Here is a 21,331-nt window from a genome sequence, read left to right as displayed (position 1 = left end):
ATACCTTTCCTGATCTCCGTGTTTGAAAATCCTCATTGAGTTTTACTGTTTGAGTACAAGAAGCTGCTTATGCCCAGTGCTACAAATGCTTAAGTTAATCAAAGTACTAGGTAATTTACTGATAACATTGCCCACTTCATGAGAGATTTTTTTTTTTTATGGGATCAGTTACTATGAAAAGCTTTTTTTTTTAAGCTATGAAATGATTCTGGAGTTCAGTGAAAACTGAAGTGAAACAGTACTGGAGTTTGGGAATCTTTTGAAGAACTTTTACTAGCAGTCTGCTTCTGGGAAATCCTTTGTGGGAGGCAGTCTATCATGGAGAAGGGTGAAAATCTCTTTGTTAAGGATACTAAAACTAGATTAAATTTGCTACAGAACAGTTGAGGGTTTTTTTACCCTTCAGATTCCATGTGATAATGCATTTTTGTAATGAATTTCGGAAATTCTAAATTAATTTTTTTAAAAAATCTTTTCAGTATTGATTGTTTGAAGGCATGATGTTGTTAACTACTCTCAAAAATCTCCTTTGTAGAAGTTCTGGATTTTCTTTGATTGCATGTATCTCTGGACTTTGGGATTCCATGAATTAAAGGTTATACTTTACGATCAAAGCATTCTGGGTACTCTGTCATCCCTGTGATTCATTAGCTTTAACACAGAGCCTTTGCCTACCTTCAGCTTTTTGAGCAGATTCATGAAACAAAGAGGACTATCTGTGTTGGGTCCCTCTGGATGCACTGTATTTCCTTCGGAATCTCATGCTCAGAAAGTGGTGGTGTTGCCAATTTTACTGACTTTTTTCATCCTTAAGGAACACAGGAAAGAGAACGGATAATGGAATACATGACCCCAGTGTAACACTGTTGTGGGGCGTTGGCTGCTTAGTGAAATGGCACTTGGGCCAAAACTGTTCCATGCCTGGAAAAGGACAAACTCTTTTCTTCAGCAAAGTCTGCAGAAAGCTAAAATTCATCTTGCCTCACTTCTTGATAGCGGAGGTCAGTGCTTGTAGTTTATCTGGTTGAGGTTCTTCTGGTTACAGCTCAGCCCAGGAAGAGTGTCTCTGCTCACTTTATAAACAGAAAGTTAGCATCTTCACACAGTCGGTCTGTCTGACAGCTGTGCTGCCGTGTATTTGCCTTTGCAGTGTACATAATGGAGTTTTCTTTCACCAAACTTGACATAGTGAGGCCACTGAAACAGTCCGGCAGATCCACCTGTGGGATAACAGACCAAACTGAGGCAGCCATCTGGAGCCATTTTCAGGTTTTTGTTCATGCTCTAATCTAAATGATGTTCTGAGAATTGAGTTAGGGTGGTGGTGATGGTGGTGGAAGAGGTTTCGTCAAGCCACCACCAAGATTGCTTTTCCAGGGTGAACCTGCTCTATCTTTCTTTGCAGTCAGCAGTCTGAATTATCTTGAAGGGCAGGATCTCTTTGAAAGGCATTCTTTCCTATGGGAAACCATGACCTTTCGTCTTTGTATGGGGTTACAGTAGGATGCTAAGTTAGTTTTTTGCTACTAATATGTTATATCTGATAAGGGTGGTTTAATTTGCTTAGAGGGATTAGGGAGTGGATTTCCCTCCCTGAGATTTCCCTTCTCAAAGTTGGGAGTGTATGTGAATGCATGTAAACTTGTGAGTAATGGACTGCCTCGTGGGGTATTTATTTTATATGCGTGTGTTTATGTTAAATAATGTAAATTGTGGAAGAGTAGGGTGTGGGATAGCTATAAGACCTCTTTATCAGAAACCTTAGAAAGGCCATGTTTGCACTACTTTATCGACACCAGCATAATCTGAGAGATCAGAGGTTGTATGTTTGAAGCAGAGCAGAAGGTGCCTTGTTATGCTGGCATCACACTCCAGACAGCACACCATGTTCCTTCCTGATCTGAGCCCTCTGGGAGGAGGAGAGGTCCGTGATGTTACCCACGTTGTCTTTGTATTCTCCCCAGCTGTGAAATAGTCTGAAATAAGGATTTGTCTATATGCAAATATGTTCTGGCTTAGTCCACGTCTTCCCTTTTTGCAGAATACATACATCCTCTTTTTGAGTGAATGATGTTACATTGGTTTATATTGCTGGAAGTCAGGCTTTTATTCTGTGTAGTTTGAATATTTTTTAAAAAACTTTTTCCCCCCTCCCTCCCAGTTGCCCTTAGCCACTTTTTCTTAGTTCCTGGAGCACAAGGCTTAGAAGTTCTTTACTGTTCTTGTAACTTTATACTATTGCCCTTTTGCTGTTCTCCCCCCAGTGCCTCTTGAATTGACTAATAGTGACATAATTTCAACTGAAGCCTAGTCTAGTTTGGCTGAACTGTCTTAAAATAGTACCTTATGCTAAACCACAGCAAATATCCGGATGCACAAACCCTGTGTGTCCTATTCCATGCATATTACCTGCTGTCTTAACTAGCTTCTTGCTAGAGTTTTGCAAATTTTCCACATGTAACATGGTTCCTATTTCTTCCCTTCAAAATATAGCTAAAGCAGTTCTGTTAGCAAGTAGCAGCTTTTGTGTATGTGACTGTTTTGTTCAATGCTGGAAGAATCTTTACTGATACCGACCTAATTTACTGTCAGAGCCAGATATGCTACAAAGCAGAAAGTGGTATTTGCTTAAAAGCAACATATTAATAAACTAGGCTTTGTAGGAGTTTTCTGTGATTTTTCTACTCTGTGCATCTAAGGAAGCGGGTTTGTATTGCTTTGATAACATTTGATGATAGCCCTACAAACGGAAAGTCACAAGACCAAATCTTTGGCAGGTAGAAAGAAGCATTGCTTCTGTGAGAAGCTTTAATTGTGGCAGCTAAGCATCTGACCCAAATCTATTGCTGTGTACAATTTTTTGGAAAATGTTGTAAATCTAACCGTTGTACTGCAGATGTACAAACTTACTCTCTATTTTCCATGTAAACCATAATGGAACCTGGTACCAGATAAGTCAGGCTGATATTAAAGACCTTGATTACACTGTGTTTCTGTCAGGATAAGTATTTTGTGTATCACAGTTTGAAAAATATTTTTCAAGTCTTGTAGAAACATTAACTTCTGAAATGCTGTGTGGGATAGATGATTATTGAGTGTTGTTAAAGTAACTAAACTTTAAAAAACAAGGTAATTTTAGGTTAAATCTTCAGATAGTAATAATCTGGCTTGGATAATTAATTTGGATTTAGAGTTGCTTAATTTCTCTTGGCATTTTCAAATCCCAAACTGACTTGTGGAATGTTCTTGATTGAAAAAGATTTTATTGAAAACATGTGTGACTGTTTTTTTGAGGGCAACAATATTTGAAGAACAAAGTAGCATCTGTATATAAATGGCGGGAGACAAGAAAACATAGCTAATGTGATTTTTTTTTTTTTTTTTTAATGGTATCATTTGTTAGCACGCCTTCTGTTTTAGAACAAAACAGGCTATAGGGGAAGTAAATTCTGTTCTATGAAAAGGTTGTTAGCTGTTCTAAACAATGTTTTAAATTCCTAACACTGACAAAGCTGGAGTCTAAATCTGTGTTTTTGAGACAAAAATCAGAATTATTAATAAGGAGTAGGCACCAAATTCATGGAATTTCTATTAACTCTTCAGAGTAAAATAAAAAACTGGCAAGAATATCTATTTCTAATCCTTTGTCTAAGTACATCTTTATATTAGAGGGTCGTAGTCAGTAGAATTGCCAGGATTTCTGAAACAAAACTGATTCAGAAATGAGGAATGAAGAATGCTACTGAATTGGCCTCATGTTAAAAGACAGATTTCTGTCGATGTAAAAACCTGTGTCACTACAAAAATGTCTAACTGTGGTAATGGAAAATATTAATAACGCTTTCTTTATGGTGATACGCACTTTGGAAATTATTTTTAGTTATCTCTAAGTTCAGTGAGACTAAACTATTTTTTTTATTCATTGCAGGACCAGTTTGACAACTTAGAAAAACATACGCAATGGGGTATTGATGTTCTGGAAAAGTACATCAAGTTTGTAAAAGAAAGAACAGAGATTGAACTCAGCTATGCAAAGCAGCTTAGGTAAGTTGATACGTAAAGTTCTGGACTTTGAGTTGCATCTGTTCAGAGCCTGTAATCATCTGCAAGTTTACTGTTTCAGTGGTGGTAATGTGTTTGGTTTATAATAATGGCTTTTAGAGAATAGCTTTAATTTAGAGAATGGAAAACTAAAGTTAATTTAAGGTACTGTTTTATTATCTCTGCTAAAAACCATATGCTTTACAAAAATAAAGGTTATTTAGGTGACTGAGTAGCATACTAGGGCTTACTCACGATTTATGCATGATTAATAGCTCAGGCTTTGAGGATAGCATTGTAATGTTTTCCATGAAATTAGGACTGCTGCGCGTAAATGCTGAAGGGTTTAAGAATTCAGCACAATAATGATAATTTGTTGTAAGGCAAAGTTTAGGGTTTCTTTCCATAAGACAAGCTCTTCATGGATACTTGTTGGAGAAACTGCAGGTCAGAAAGTCTCAGCCCTTGGAAATTCTGTCTATATAGTTCACCAGGTTGCAGCCTGAGATTTGAATTTTGACAGTTTTATAATCTTGCCACTGTTCTTGTGGTCTGTCTCCTGACCAGAGCAGAGATCCTGTGAGTTTATCTCAAGTAGCTAAATTACTGAAAATTCCTGCTGTGTATGTTCTACATATCTGGTTCGACCATCGGGTTGTAGGTAGAGATGAGCATATGTGAACCAGACGCAGAAAACTTACTCCTTGATGTCAGATTCAGTGTAAATGGGGAAGGGGGAAGGGAAGGGGTGCCATGAACCCTCCCACAATGAGTAGCTCTTACCCTGCTTTTTCCAGTAGGGTAGAAAAAATGAGAGGTGAACAGGGGTTAGAGGGGAGTACAACACACAGACAGTCCTGCTGCTGCCGCCGAGAGAGGCTGTGGTGCAATATTGTTGGCAGGCACTAGTGTCCAGGGTGGTAAACTGGAGGTGGTGGAGCTAACTGGGAAGGGGAACACAGGACTAATCCTTCCTAACCCTTCCAGTAAATCCATACCTTTTGTTTGTTTGTTTTTTATGACAGTAATACATATTGGAACTCCTTCCATCTTCTTCGTACTTATAGAGGTTGAGATCTGAGGTTTTAGTTGAGCTGTATATATCTAAAGCACAATGTCTATTAACAAAGCAAAACAAAAAAAATCACCCAGAATTTTTGATGCTTGTGTTAGAATGGATTTGAGATGCACAATGGCCTGTTCTTTACAAGGAGCTGGTAGTTGATAAAACTGTGCCTTTATGGTTACGTGCTTTCTCAGGGGAATGCCACAGGGATTCCCCAGGGCTTCTGCTATAGACAAGCAGGAAATAGAAAATGACTTGTGCAGGAACAAATTGCTCACATCCTATGGAGATGAGAAGAGATTGAATTACAGAGGCAAAATAAGCTGGAAGAAAGAGAGTGTGAGTGGACTGGGAAACCCCAGCAAAGTATCTGTTTGAGCAGGCCTGTCTTGTGAAGAATCACTAGACTCACTGAATTTCTTAGGATGACAACTATTGGGTGTAAAGAGCATAATTATGAAAATAAGCACACAAACAAAATGTTTAGGGAAAGTGGGAGATAGTTTTACCTGTGACTATCTAGAAACTCTGAACTCCTGAGTTTTATTTCTTACTCTGTCCTGGATTTCCAAAACAAACTTGGTCAATTTGTTTCTTCTCTCCTTATTTTAATTCCCCATGTGTAACTGCATTTGTCATCTTTCCGTCCCTGTGTCTCCCTCTGTCCCTCTGTGTATTGTCCCCCACCCTGCTATGATCCAAGGACAAATGCATTCATCCCTGAGGAGCTCTTAAACACAATGCTGTTTGGAGTCATCTAAGAAATTAGAGATATAAAAGGAAAACAAAAAATGTAGACTTGTCAAATGTTGAGATAAAACAGTGCTGGACATAATAATAAAAAAAAATTCATGCATCTGCTTTTAATAAGTCTTCCTAAGCCTGGTGCAAACCTTTCTTATATCATATCCATTTGGTGTAAAAGAGCTGTGGCATATCACTGCATGTTGTAACATGCAGACATACTATTAAAAAGGGACAAGTTAACACAAGATACCCCTGTGGATTTAACTCAAAGTTTTATTTGTAGTGTAAGTAAAGCTGCTGAACTTTATTTTTGTAAAATCTGGGTTTTCTGCTTGGTCTCTGGGCTCCCTAGCTAGCTATTCTTCCTGTCTTACTATCTACATCTCGGCCTGGTCATCTGTTGAAGATTAATTTGCTTCTATTTAAAAATGTTTCTTTCCTTCCTCTTTATAATTCTGCAGATACATATGTAATATTTTGGTTTTTAGAAGTGCTAAGTTAGGTCTAGGTACTTGCAGGATGCTTCAAATTTATCTGCTTACACCAGTGGAGGAAACTCTCTAGTGTCCCACATCTTGCACATTGTGCCTGCACTATTTTAGCCCTGCTTGTACCATTTACAATCAGTACTGGATTGAGAGTCCAGTTCAGATTTGACTTAATTCTTTTACATTATAATTATTGAGTCATTATACTAGGCTGGGAAGGAAGGGATGCTAAAAGTGTGGTAAAGTGTTGACTTGTTCCTGTGTTTTGTTTTGAGCTTCTGTTGGATGTGACATGCTGGACACTGTGCCCTGAGTGCTGAAGTGGTGTTTCGTTGTCCTTCCCTAGTCACTACTTATCTTAAAGCGCGCACGCTCCTGAGCATCACAGAGTGTGTCAAAAGCCTTGCCTAATGTGATGATGGACAGATAACCTTGAGGAGGACCTATTGGAAAAAAATCCTTAAGATCTCAGGAATTGGGAACCTCTGATGAATGATAAATGTGAGAGAAAGAGCAAGATGTCAAAGAAGTGGAAATAAGGGAGCAGAGAAACAAGCTGGAAAGGCAAAAAAAATGATGCAGGGTAAAACGCAAATAGAAACATGAATCAAAGACAGGTGCACAGGCTAGCCCAGTATCTTTCCAGAATTGCTATTTTACTGCTGGTCCTTGATCTTATGTATTAGTTCCCTCTTTAATCAGTTAGCTCTGAAGGTGTCATTGCTTCGTGAGCTTGAACCTGGGAAGTGCTGGTGTTCTCGTCATGACGCTGTATGATTACACGCTGAACTTCAGCAATACTTCTGGATTCAGTGTCACTTCTGGGTTCTTTGTGTGTATCCTGCTTAAAACCCTATGTATGTTTTTGATTTTAAAAAAAGGGGAGGGGGGTGAAATAGAAGAACTCAAATATATAGGCTCAACTCAAATATTTGGTCTTTTATAAAGTACATAGAAAATAACAAAATGTTTAACCCAGATGCTAATCCTTGTTACATGCTTTCAGAATATTTTTTTGTGTGAAAGCATACTGTCTAGGTTTTCTTGTGCCAGCTCCATAGCATTTTTCTACACCTTTAAAGATTAACAAGACAGTAGCTGTGTATATCAGAATTAATGGGGCAGCATGACAGTGCAGGGAGAAGTGCATTTTGAGTGTGTGTGAAAATGCCTTATTAGTGTAGTCTTCTGTGCATGTTTTCTTGTGTTTTTTTCCCTTCTTTAAGCAGGTGTGTGGAGGGAGGCATTCCCATGGCATACAAAGAGTGCTTATAAGACTTACTGTACTCATGCAGAACATTTTGCAGAATTCTTCCTGTGCCGGTATTCTTTGGTTGAAACTGCTGTATGCAGAACTAGAGAAAAGTTCATTGTTTCAAAGCTTGCTCTTTTCAGAGAAGGCAAAGACTGGAAAGGAGATGCTCATTTGGATCCCTTCCAGTAGGGATACTTAAATTTTGAGAAACACGTTTGTCTGTGCAAATCTGCCAGGGTTCTGGCTACTACTCTGGGTAGATGCTTCTTAATTCCTTAAGGAGAACAAAAGGAATAAGAAATGTGAAACAAGAGGCCCTGCTGTCTCCTGGTTAGTAGTAAAACCAGCGTGCAACAGGGAGTGGGTTACACCTCTGAAAAAGCTGTTTCTTTTCAACTGGATGTGTTCTGGGAGTCCTCCAAAGAGTTTGGCACAGATAGGTCAATGCAACTTGGTAGTCCTTCAGACAACGATTCTATCAATACCACTTGTATGTTATATTCTTAATCGCTGAAACAACCTTGTAAAGCTTCAACAAATGGCTTCCATTTCTGCAGAGGCTGCAGGAAAGCATATTATAGTAATAGGGCTGAGTTTAGAACAGACGAGATCCCAGTACTGCAGCACTGAAAAGATCTTAAAATTTGCATTGTTGAAAGGATGCATGGTGTTGTATTATGCTGCAGTGCAATATGCATGGCAATGCTGAGCTTTTAAGTATCAGCAAGGGGTATGGAGTGTCAGGTGGACAGCACACATTCATTAAACCCTTGATTTGCTGCAGGCAAGGGGCTTGCAGTCAGTGCTTTCAGGACAATGAAAGCTATATACTAACTGTCAAATGTGTTAACAGTTATGTTCAGATTTCTTATTCAGGATACGATCACTTGAAGAACATATCAATATTTTAAAATGAAAATCATTAGTTGGATGTGGGGTAATGAGAGATGCAATCATCTGCGCTAATTGGGATAATCAAATTTCACGTTTCTCCCAGCATCAGTTGATAATCATAAAATGATCCCCCTTTTGTCATCTCAGTGCAGCTCCTACAGCTTTATGAAGATTTTTCTCTTCCTTGAAAGCATCCTGCTGAAGGCAGGCAAATTTGCCTAGCCATGAGTGTCATCTGCTGCAGCAACTCATACTTTAATAGGCTGGCTGACCTTTGGATATGGAGTAGCACCTTCTACTGGGTGGAGTTTTTAAAGCATGCCTGTGTATCTAAGGACCAGTGTTTTTACTGTGAAAGGGTCTCTCCTTTAGATCAGGTGAAGGAGACTTGTGCATCAGCAGAATCAGAACTGGGTTGTATTGACTTCATGACCTTAATTTATGAACTTCTTGGGTTCAGAATCTGCTACTTTATTGCAGTATAAGAGACTGAAGCACTGTGCGGCCCATTCTTTGAGTGCTACTGCAATGCAATCAAAAAGCCTAATTACAATCATACTTCTGAAGAGGTGTCTAATCGCTGCAAATAAAAACTGGAGTCCCACAGAATGTGTGTGCATGCAAAGATTATCCAGTTAATTTAAAAGAGATTTTAAGTTTAATTTTATATACATGTATTTTTAATTTTAGGAATCTTTCAAAGAAATACCAACCCAAAAAGAACTCCAAAGAGGAGGAAGAATACAGGTATGTTCATGATCCACTGCTGGGTGAGCATGCATTAATGGAGGAAGGGGAAAAGTTTGGGTTACCAGCTAGGATTTGGCTTGTAAACCGAAGATTTTAAAGTCAAGTTAAGAGTATAGAAATTATAGATGCAGAAATAGGCTTATATGGTACATAGTAAGGAGTGGATTTTCAAAGTTTGGATTTGGTCTGTAACTATTCAATTCCCTTTATGTTATGGTTTCTGGATGCCTGGTTTGGGGGTTTTTGTTTTGTTTTTTTTCACATACCTTAAAAACTTTATGCCAGACTGTATGATCCTGGCCCTTTGAAGTGAATGACCAAACTCTTCAGGAACAGTAACAGTTGCTAATTTTATCATGAAACTTAAGCAGTCTGCCTAAGTATTAAATTACTCAAATGGACTGACAACACAGATTAGTAACCTATTAAAGGGGTAATGTTACAACACCACAGAGAAACCAGTGGTTCTTGAAGAGCAGGGTGAAGGGTGTAGTTTGTACTTCCAGTATCCTGGGAGGGATGGACACATGGCTTGCTGCTGTTGAAGGATGTTGCATGGCCTCAGCTGACTGCTGTTGATTCATGTATTTGGACTATATGTCCCTGATGGCATGGGACTAACGTAGTGCTCACAGATAGCGATGGCAGAGTCAAAGCACAGCTCCTTCACTGGGTGACACTGCAGACATGGATATAGGTGATGATAGACCGCATGTTGTTAAGAACATTCCTGCCCTTGATGAAATTAAAGATACTCTTTAAAGAGAACTTTCTAGAGGAGGAGCTTTTCCAACAGACAGGATATAAGCCAGAGCAAAACCTTTTTCTTTAGAACGCTCTGACTCTGAAGTTTCTCAACGTCAGTGTTTTGTAATGCATCAGCGTTGAACAAAGGCATTGCAGAGTCTGACCCTGCAGCCTTGTATTGCAGGAGGCTGCTCTGCCTCTGGAGAGCCCAGCAGCAGACTCAAACCCTTGACCTTGAAATTTGAAACGTTTGAAACGAGTTTGGATACGGGTCCAACGGTATGATTACATTAATTTAGATTTTTGGGTCAGCCCCCCAAGCTGCTGTATACAGTTACTCTAGTGGCTTGTATTAACAGAGATAACAGCCTTTTCATTTTCTTTTAAATTTCTTTTTAGTAACATTGTTTGGGAATCGGTTATTTATGCCATTGTTTTCTGAGATATTGATGTTTACACAAGGAAGCTTACGCTACCAGCACATCAGCTGTTTTGGTTTGTACCCGGGATTAGGAATAAATCTGCCTTTGGGTAGCTATACCATAAATGGGTATTTTGAGTTTACTACAACCTTTTTTGATGCATCGTTCATTGCTGGAAAAGGATATTGGAGTGAAATGATTCATGTGATGTGGCACAGAAGATCCTGTGCATCCTTTGCCCTTTTAAATACAGTGTTCACCTCAGTATAGTTTCCTCATGTCTCTGAACAACGCCTGGGGATTTGTCATGCGACCTTTCAGTGCCTCGGACACTGCTTTGAGACAGCCTGTCTAAAAATGATCTGTTTTCAAGCTTATTGTCAGTCTGTAGTTCTGTTGCTTTGATCCCCTGTCTTTTGCAACTGAGATTTTTCTTGAGGCACCACAGCTTGACTGTGAATGTGGCTGCTTGTACTGGACTATATTTTTAGTCTCTTTTTTCAGTTTCTTTTTTTCTGTTTCTTTTCTGTGATGCCTTTTTCATCCCTACTTATGACACTTCCTTCTATTTCCTCTAAATCTCTCCCTCTTTGCTTTGCTTTTTCACCTTTAGGTGATAATATCAGACTGCTACCATTTAATATTAATCATTTTTCTAGTATGTACAAGTGCAGTGCTTTAAAGCTGCTGTTTTCCAGCTGACCAGCACAGCCAGCTGGGGTATTTAAATGCAGCTCTGTTGGCTCTCTGCTGAATATGCTAGTGACATAATCTGCTGTTTTGAAATTGTGTGCACAGATGTTCGTTTCTTCCTTTTAATATGACATGGAATGTCGTTTAAGAGATTATTTTATACAAAAAATTAAGTTTGCAGTGGAAGGTCCTAAAAAATATGAGTTGACAATGAACACCTGGTTAGTAAACTCATTACCTTTTTGAAAACTTTATAAACTATAGCTGATTTAAATCCAATTTACACTATGAAAAGTTTTCTTTTCTGTACTATGCTAGCCAAAAATTGGTTGCTTAGGATTTTGCCAGTAGAGTGTACTGATGACTCTGTGCACTGAATTGTAGGACTTGAAAGAGTGTAACTAGAAATGTTTGGTGAATAGTGAAGTCCCAGAGCTGTGCTGATAAAAAATGTGGCACGCTAAAACTGTGATGTTTTAAGAGCCAATGTCAAACTGTCTAAATCGAGATAAATTTACCAGACAACTGTCAGTGTGGGGGGTAGGCTTCCTTTTGAGAAGTTCCTTCACGTGAATCTGTGCTAATCCATATTCAGTCTCACGCAGCAGTACTAAATGCTTAAGAAGGATACAACCTCCCTTTGCAGTGTGTCTCTCTGAAAAGAAAGGGACTAAAAGCAAAATGCATTTTTGTCCTCTGCAGGTACACATCAACTAGAGCCTTCCTAGCCACTTTAAATGAAATGAATGACTATGCCGGACAGCATGAGGTCATTTCAGAGAACATGACCTCTCTTATCACTGGAGAGTTAACACGCTATGTGCAGGAGCTGAAACAAGAGAGGAAATCGGTAATTGAACATTTTTTATTATTCACAATTAATTGCTATTTAAGACAGATAATTAGTGGTAGGGGAGTTCAATGTTAAGCAAAATTTATTTGTAGTTAATCAACATGAGCTTCATTGAGAACCAAGCATTAAAAAAGTGGGTTGCGTGCCCTGGCCAAGTCACTGAACCATTTGAATCAAATGTTCTAAGATCAGACAGCAATGCCTTCAGGAGAATCCCTGCTAAATAAGGTCAGAGACCCATCTGTGCTTAAGGCTCTGTTAGCCAAAAGCTTGCTTAAGGAACAGTCCAGGAGCACTGTGTAAAGCCTGAAATAAACAGAGAAACTGTATTACTGAGACTGAAAGAATTACTAGGATCTCGGTTCACATTTTCCTTTTTCTCAGCCAGATCTAGTCAACAGAACTTTCTAAAAAATTATTCTAATGAGAAATACGGGGTCTGTCTTGTTTTGTGTTGGTGGGGAATCTGGTTTTTAACCTGTTATACTTCAAGACTGGTAGAATTAGGAGTTTTATGTTAGTACTGTATTTTAGCTAGTAGTTTAGGAACCTATGTGCCTGCTACAGTAAATGTTCAAAGCTGGTTAATTTGCATGTCATCAGCTTTGAAAGGCATATAGTTGAGATGTGATTTTTCTTCCTTATCTTGAACCCTTTTATCCCTGCAACAAGTGGGCATAAAGTAGCAATTCTAAGCATTATTGTTACAAACACTCATAACACAGGTATAAAATGACTAAACAAAGTGCAAGAAGGCAAGGGAGCATCAGGGCATTCTATTTCATTTTCAAACTGTTGGTCCATTATGGAAAGTGCAAAAATACTTTTGCTCAGTCCAGCAAAACTTCCGCATTTATAAACAGTCCCACTAAATGTTAAGTATCTGTTGAAGTGCTGTGCAGGACCAGAGTCCTGGAAATTACCATCTTTTCCTAAGTATGGTGTTAGGATGGTAAGTCTGTCAACAGAGGAGTAGAATATATAGACATACTTTTAATTTGCAGAATGGTGTATAATCTTTCAGGGACATAATAGTTTGGCAGCAACATGGAAGGATGTTTTACATATAGCTGTGATGAGAATGGTTTCTCAGCCACTTCTATGACCTTTTATTCAGCATCGACTGTACAATAAGCAAAACAAAAAAAAAGCATTCTAGTATGGCATTTTTCTGTCACTTCCAATGTTTTTACCTAACTTTTCAATTATATGGGTGTATAAGGTGACTGGAATATCTATTAGACATTTTAAGTACAATTAAAGAGGACTTGCTATCTTTCTTGTAAAGAATGTGAGCAGTAACTGTATTTACCTTTTTTTGTTTTGTCTGTAGGCTTTTGTAGTAAGTATGGCTTAGATAAGTAATGGGTGAATGACAGGAAAATTATTTTAGTATTGGTCAAGCGATAACAGCAAAAAACCCAACTGACGGTATTATTTACCTGCTGTTGCTGATAGTTCTTAGCCTTTAACAGAAAACACTGTCAGTCATGGTTGGTTGTTTTGTTCTTGTAACATGAATATAAGCTGTATGAGTTACGAATCCTTGTCTGATTCCTGTAGACTTCTCATTTATGAGCAAATGGTGTTGAAAAGGAAACTGCTTCCGCCTTCAGGCATTTTTCATACATAGCCTCTCACTTCATACCATAAAACACAAATGCATCAATCATGCTGGGATCTGCAGGAGGGGAAGGTGGTGGTTGTGTAAATATCACAGAGAGCTGATGCTTTGGGAAAACCTTTTATGATACAAATTGATGAATGGCTTGGTATTTCCTGAAATTTTGCTGGCAGAGTTCTCATGCTCACTGCTTGATATGTCGTCAGCTGTTATGCTACAAGTTCATAGAATCATTTAAGGAAAAGACCCTTAAGATCATTGAGTCCAACCATTAACCTAACACTACCAAGTCCACCAAGTTGCTATAAGCTGTAAGAAAAGATGATCACTTCTGGGGCTAGGGCTACACGTAGGAATTGGGAGACCCACATTCTTGTCCACAGAGTCTTGTATGATTTGAGTTAAGTCGTTCAGGTGTCCAGTTACCTGTAAAATGGTACAAATTTCCAGTGATTTCAGTATGACTGAGATAAATAAGCACCCTTGCTCTTTTTGTTGTAATTTCCCAGCCCGAAGATAGAAATGATACACAGAGGTGTCCTGAGTAGAACTCTGTGAAAGATGAACTCGAGTATAGCAGAAAGTGGTCAGGCAAATATATCGGACTTAAGAGGCTCCCTTTCCAAAGGAAGCTCCTATGATAGGCAATAGGAATTGTGCATTTAATAGAGTCGTGGCGGGATGAGGGTGGTGATCTTTAAACATGTGGGGTCTGATGCATGCCTGCATTATTCTGTTTTCATGCTCATTTAGCTCTATTGACGAAAGTGGAATTGCACCAGCAGATGATTGGGGTCGCACAAAAATAAATCACACTTCTTTGTTTTTCCTTGACAAGTACAAGCCCATAGTCTGTAAACAGCACAGAATCTAATAGTATATGAAGCCTTACATTGTTTTCATGCTGGATAAAATTCATTTGGCATGCAATTTTTACGTATGTTGGATTTGCTTGACAACTGTGAAAGGTGTACTTGATAGCTGCCTGTGTCATTTTTTTCTGTATAAGCTGGTTACTAATGGTGAAAATAAGGGAAGAAGCAGCTAATCAAAAACAGGCAGGACAGTCTGGACAAGTGGGATGATTTGCAGATTCACAGTAGTTTGGTGCTGTTGTTCAAAAGACAGATACCTCCTCTTTCCTTTGGCCTGGTTTGGGGCTTAGGAGGGTTCTGGGTTACCTTTAACACGCTTTGTTGCATGATGGGTTTTGATCATCAGAAAGCATTAAGAAAAATCAGGCAAAGGCTCTTTTTGTGAAACTTGACTATTTTTAGGAACAAAGGTCAATCAGTGTGTTAAGCTTTATGGTATTACATGTTTGCCTTCCATAGGATAGTCCTCGTTGTTGTTACCACCATACCAGATGACTTGTTTTGCTCTCACAGTCACTGAAGTTAGGTGTACAACCTGCCTGGTTTTCACACACGGTGCGTGTATGTATGTAAGAGGGAGAGCTCCTCGTGCTGTTTCAGTTCTTCCCAGCTGTCTAGTGAAGTGAAACTCCTTATAGTACAGTTCCTCACTTCAACTTCTTCTTGTATTCTCTTGATCTTAGTGTGTCCGTGCTCTCATGTGAGTAATTCTCATCTTCAGCTAGGATCTTGCTAGCTGCTTCAACTCTGAAATGTCAGTTCTACGCTACATGTGAAGGTCATGCCCCATCCACCTTCATTTTGAGGTTATTGAGGCCAGATGCATGCGACTGAATTCCCCTTCACTATATGAAGACCTCTATCACCAAGCCACACAAATGAGTTGGGGATCATGTCTCAGAGTGGTTCAGGGAAAGAACTTGATTCTGGAGTCATTCTTCGTGCCACCCCAATTTCATAAAAACCTTACTTTGGGGCAGCTGTGGAAGGTGTCAAGTTTGAGCTGAGGGCCCTGTGGTATTACATTATGGGTCTTAATCTTGCTTGTCTGTGACAAAAGAAAAGGAGATGATCCCAGATGATTCCAAGAGGGGAGTTTGGATTTTACTTCACGAGTGTTAACAGTTAATACATTTCCATGTTGAAAATGTACTGGAGTTCTTCTACTCCCACCCATTGCAACTGTTGCTGGTTGTGACAGGAGCTCCTAAGCAGACCAGTTACTCTCCATATGAGAGAAAGATGACCAGCATTTTGATTGCTTAGGTGAGGGGATCTGCTTCTCCACATTGCTGCGCCTGCCCAGTTACTCAGCATGCTTTGTTCTATTTTTTTTAAAAAATAAAATCTAGATACTGGGGGTTTTTTTGCTACCCTCTTTTTGGGTGACACCTAAGAGGACTTCTGAGCAAACAGGTAGCTAGTGCAGACCAAGCACTGAGAAATTCCTTTTTTTCTTAAAGGAGATAGCTTGGTTTAGGTATTCTCTCAGCTATTGCTGAGGATTAACCCTCAATACTGTAGTTTGTCTGGATAGAAATTCAAGAATTAATTCCTGGGACAATTCTGATTTCAATCTGTGGTTACAGACTAGGTCTGACGCATGGTCTCCTCTGGCAGCAGCTGCTCTGTGTAGCCCTTGCTCATGTCAGCTTTGCTAAAAATGTATTTGGGAGTCATGAACTATCCCTCTTATTACTGCTGTTGCTTTCACCTCTACCTCCACCTCCCCTTGGGGCTAGGCTGGCTCCATACAATCAAGCATGAAAGTCAAATACAAGCCAAGAGCTTTGCTGCAGACTGAACTGGTGCAGCACTGGGATTCTGTGGTTGGTAGAGAATTTACTTGATGTCAATACGTTCCATTTTGTGTCGGGATAGAAGCGGAATGGGGAATGAATGCATCCTTATGGGTACTGTGAGGGCAAAAATGGTCTGGTTCTTTATGGTGGAGTGTGTGCACCCTCCCTGTGTGTATTCATACAGGGGGTGTACATGTCAGAGAACTTTCTGTTTCTTGTAGGCTCTCAGGTGTTGACAAAGTAAATAATTGGAGGAATTCTGCCACGTTCATTCATTCTGAATAGTGCCCTGTTCTGCAAATAGTCCTGTGGTTTTCAACAGGATTTCTTACGGCGTAATGCACCATGCAAGCGTGAGACAGGATGGCAGAATACAACCCTGTCAAGCTCACAATGGATTTTTCCGTGTTGCATTTTGGATGTGCCTCAAGGTCTCTGTGTTTGGAGCACAGCTGTGCTTTGTGCTGCAGAGGTACAAAGAGACATTGCTGCCTTCCAGAAATGACAAACTAATGGCAAAGCGGGTAGTAGGAAGAGGAAAAGAGAGACAGTGAAAGGAAGTGATTTGCCAAACTTCAAACCTGAGGTTGATGAGATTCAAACTGAGCTTTCCCCAGCTGCTGTTCTGTGACTAACTCACTTCCAGCTTACTGCCCCATGAATAGAGTTAGAATTATTTCGTTTTAATCAAAGGGTGTAAAAATTAAACATTAATAAATAGTTATTTTGCCAGGTAGAAGCTTTGCAGGAGCTACTTATAAAGACAAAGAAAACTCTGGGCATTTACAGATTTTGTTGTGCTTGACAAATACACTGCACAATGATCCAACTCCACATATTCATCCTCTCTTTCTTACAAGGTATTTCAGCTGTATTTCATTAAGTTAAGTTGTACCAGTAGAGTGTTAAGTAGTAGCTATAGGAAATGAAAGAATGCAGAAAACTGTTTAGGAAAGATCCTAATAAATTCCCTGTACTCATACTGAGTTTTTGTTGGTTTTCCCCAAACTATAGCACAAATGTAATGAAAATGTGTTAAGTATTTGTACATATCATCTAATTGTGCTATGAAGGACTGTTCTGGGATGGAAAAAACAAGTGCTTGTTACAAAAGTATCCAAAAATATTTTTTGTGGGAAACTAATAATAACATCCCATCCAGTTGAAAGGTATAAGATGAACTTTGGATTTAGCAGGGTTAAAGTTGAGACCACTGTGGACTTAATGTCCCACTCTTCCCAGTTTTGAATGGGCACATTGAACTATGAAATAATAGTTCAAATAAATAAATTGCCTTTTGTTTACTACAAGAAGGATTCTGATTGGGAAACAAAATATGGTTACAAACAAGTGTAGTTATATTTTCTGTGAATTAGCCTGAATATTGCAGTGCAGAGCAACAGCCTGTTAGAGGGACGAGGTGAGAGATGTCTTCTATCAACAGTAACATTTCCTACTCAGTGCAAAAACTGTGAAACTCCTGAGGGTGAGCGAGGTTGAGTATCGGCCATGTATGTGTTTTTCTCTTTGCTCTATCCAGACAGCCACAGAGATCAGCCTAAAATGAAAGAGCAACAATAAAGCCATACTAGTAGAGCATATCTTAACTGTGTGCAAATGCTGTTCATCCAAGGCCTGAGGTACATGACACGTGGGCATGTTTAGCTGGCATTTTAATTAACATTCAACATTTTATATATCTGATGCAGGTCTTGATAGTTTTGTGTGGGTATACGCATAAATGAAGGCTATATGGAAACAGCTAAAAGGTTGCAGCTATTTAAAGGAATAAGTATTTCTTTGCCTGTTGAGGCATTAACTTGTACCTCTTCTAGTTTTCTCACCACTGCAGGAGTTGTATGGGACTGTCACAGACCATTTCTATGGAGGAAGGAGACATTCTGTTGAGTGAGATGGCATCTCTTGGTTGTGGATCAGTGGCAGAGAAGCGTTGTAACAAGACCGGGAACTAGAAAAGGTGGAAGCTAGAGTAGCATGCTCCTTTATTGTCACTGAAGGATTTAAAACCACAAACATCTTTTCTTTATACCTTAGTTTTTAGTAGTAATGTTGGATCTCTGTTTGAAAAGCACATAGGCTTTCTCTCATAGAGCACTTTGGCACAGCTGGGCTTTTATGGACATGATTAGCTCCCATGGATGGATTTGAGAGTGGGGTACATGATCTCCAAACAACCTGTCATACCTGTGTTTGTGCTCACTGAATCCAGGGCCTTCTGGCCTGCTGCCGTGAAGCCAGATGGTTCAGCAGGACCGCTCGAAGAGTTGGCCAGTGTAGCAGAGTGCTCTCGAGGACCCCTGTAGCTTTGCTCCTATGGAGTTGTCCTGCTAAGCTGTAGGAGTGCAGTGCTGCTCTGCTGAGAGGAGCACAATGCATGGTTGTCTCTGTGTCTGAGAAGTTACTTGGTTCTGAGTTACAATTCCCACTATAAGGGCTTAATCTGTCATATGTAGCATGAAACGGCAAGTTACCATAAAAATTACTGCCACAGCATCTTTTAGGTTTATGCTGATCACCGACCGTCATTCTGTTGTCATGTCTTCCAGCAGGCTTGAGCAGCTAGTTCTGGTTGTCTTGTGCGGCTGATCTGGTCTTTGTCTGAAGCCTGAGAAATTTTGGTCTTAGTGGTCTGTAACTGGAGTTCCTATGGAATGCACCACTTCAGGAGGAGGCAATTCCAGTCAAATTAACATCAAGCTTGAGCAGTTACTCATATAACCTGTTTCAGGTTTGACCTAGATGATAGGCACATGTTAGGAATAACATTCATATGGGAGGTTGCAAAGGAGAACAGGGTTATGCCACACAATATTAAGAAGTAGCGCTGATGAACGTATGTGAAGATAGTCATGTGTTTCACGTCAACATTCATAGGACTGTATTACGCTACTGTTGTTACAAACGAGAGCGATAAGACCTCTAGAGCATGTTGCTATTCTTGGAAACAAGGATTTCTGAGGAGATTGTTTCCTGTCTTTGCAGCCAGGAAAAGCAAAACATTTGACAATGCTTTTAGCAAATTGAGCTGAGAAAATTAAGGAAAAAATAATGTTCTCTAATTTCCGTCTCTGGAATGCTTTAAACACTGGCCATTATTTTAGGAATCCCTTGTAACAAAAATGGAGATAGAGTTTGAATTGGAGGAGGAAGTACTACATTGCTAGGGCTGTATTTATATTGACTATCAATATGAGCTGAGAGCTACAGAAGTCAAAGGTAACAGTTTTTTCAGTGTGTTATATTATCTAGTTTGAAAACAGAAAAGAGAATGAAGCAGCCTTGTCATATATCTTTCTTTTGAAAATTCTTAAGTAGGATGTTGTCAAATGAACCATATGCTATGCATATAAATTAAATAAAATTATTTTTCTGACTATTTCTAATATAAACAGACTGTAGATGTGCAAATCTTAAGTTTAACCATGTAATCAATTGCTGTTTACTTCCTTAAGAAAAACAAGGCTGTCTTGTTACAGCCTTTCTTAAAGTATTTCACATGGTCGGGTTTTGATACAGCATAAGCAGCCCTGTTACGCTGGTAGTCAGGCAATTTGTTAATTTAAAACTGCACAGGAATTCTTCAGCAAAATTATTGGACTGCATTGTCCTTCATAAGGTGCTTTTAACTACATCTTGCTTTACTACTACTCTTTTCAAAAAGTCAGGAAGAAGATAAGAGGCATCTTCTAACACGCTTTTGTTGTCTGCTCTGAGAGCTGTGTGGCTATGTAAACCCTCTTGCATACCAAGAAAGTTTTGCAAAAATATCCCACTGCTACTTATTGTAATGGTGTTGGCAGTAACAGGCGCTGTATTGTAGGTAGCTCGGTCGTTGCGCCCAGTGTTTTGATCAACATGGCTGAAATCTGAGCCTAACAAAAGTCAATGAGGGTTTTGTCTTTGATTGTGCAGCAGCCAGAATTTCTCCCCAGCTGTTACGAACACAGTCAGCATGGTAATGAGGAGGGCACACCGATTGGTATGACTTGATTTAAAAAGCAAAAAACTCACATGTAGAGTGTGTCTGTATGTGGATTTCTTGTTCTTCCTAAAACTCTTGTTTCTTTACTGTAGCTGAGTATTCCTTGAGCTGGGAGGTTTTAGAATATAATGAATGCTGTTTTTAAAAAAGTTGATCTGATCCACAGTCTTCACAGAAACAACTTAATGCTGTGCTGAAAAGCTCTCAAGTCTTAACAACTCTTGTGAGATCACCTAAAACCTAGATTATTGGGTCTTACCCTGTGAGTGTAGAATGGATGGAGGCATCCAGTCAAAACACAGCCAACTATGGATTGTTCAGAGCACCCTGCGACATCCTAACTGCATTGTGCTATAACACACGGGAAAAATGGACAGTTGTGATCATGTAGCCAGTATGGTTTGAGTTTGGGTAATGCTGCTATGTTTTAAGCTATTGACTAGGTCTAATGGTTGGACAAAATATTTCTCAGGGAAATGTTAAAGTTAGCATGGTGACTGCTAGCCTAAGACTCATAAGTATAAATTAAAAGGTGATTTAGGGAGGTCAAGTAATGAACACTAATAAAAACAAAACTGTCACTTTACCATGTTTTAATGGGTACTTCAAATGCTGTGGATGTGGCAGAAAAGTCTGGAGGAAATCATGGCATGCGAACAACCAACACTGCTGCTGGCTGCAAATGTCTTAATGGCATGCTTGAAGTGTGATTCATTAATTTGGTATCTTGCTCGTAATCTGAGTTTTTTAAATAGAAAGCCTGATTAAGGTGCATTAGTATGGACATTCAGCTTGGGGAGGAAAAAAAAGTAGTATTCTATATTGTATCAACTACTCTAAATTCATCACTGTGTGCTGCTGAAATGTGTGTGACTAAGAATGGTGGTTTTCCATATGATTTGCTAAATCATTTGTCATGTTCCTATTTGCTGAACCATCAGGTGTAGAATAACCAATTATTTGATTTAAATTGGAACTTCTATCTTGAAATCTTACCAGGGAAGAGTTGATCTTAAAGTTATTTTTGCTGAATCTTTTGGGGGGAAAAAGAAGCTACAAGACATTTGCTGT

General features: G+C 39.2%; 1 protein-coding gene across 21 annotated transcripts in view; it reads left to right on the top strand.

The window, feature by feature from the left end:
• The window catches only part of FNBP1 (formin binding protein 1), a 103,928-nt gene that overhangs the window by 28,707 nt on the left and 53,890 nt on the right, over positions 1-21,331 (top strand). For 20 of the 21 annotated variants that reach the window (XM_049833081.1, XM_049833098.1, XM_049833097.1 and 17 more), the window contains exons 2-4: positions 3,929-4,044; positions 9,182-9,238; positions 11,806-11,953. In XM_049833081.1, the coding sequence (XP_049689038.1) occupies positions 3,929-4,044; positions 9,182-9,238; positions 11,806-11,953 (321 nt within the window). Of the gene's footprint in view, positions 1-1,158; positions 1,270-3,928; positions 4,045-9,181; positions 9,239-11,805; positions 11,954-21,331 lie in introns of those variants that run through there. The other variant, XM_049833078.1, reaches the window with a different exon arrangement.

Source organism: Accipiter gentilis, chromosome 29 (assembly GCF_929443795.1).
Source record: "Accipiter gentilis chromosome 29, bAccGen1.1, whole genome shotgun sequence".
NCBI lineage: Eukaryota > Metazoa > Chordata > Aves > Accipitriformes > Accipitridae > Astur > Astur gentilis.
The sequence above is the reverse complement of the archived record's forward strand: the minus strand, read 5'-3'. Positions and strand labels throughout refer to the sequence as shown.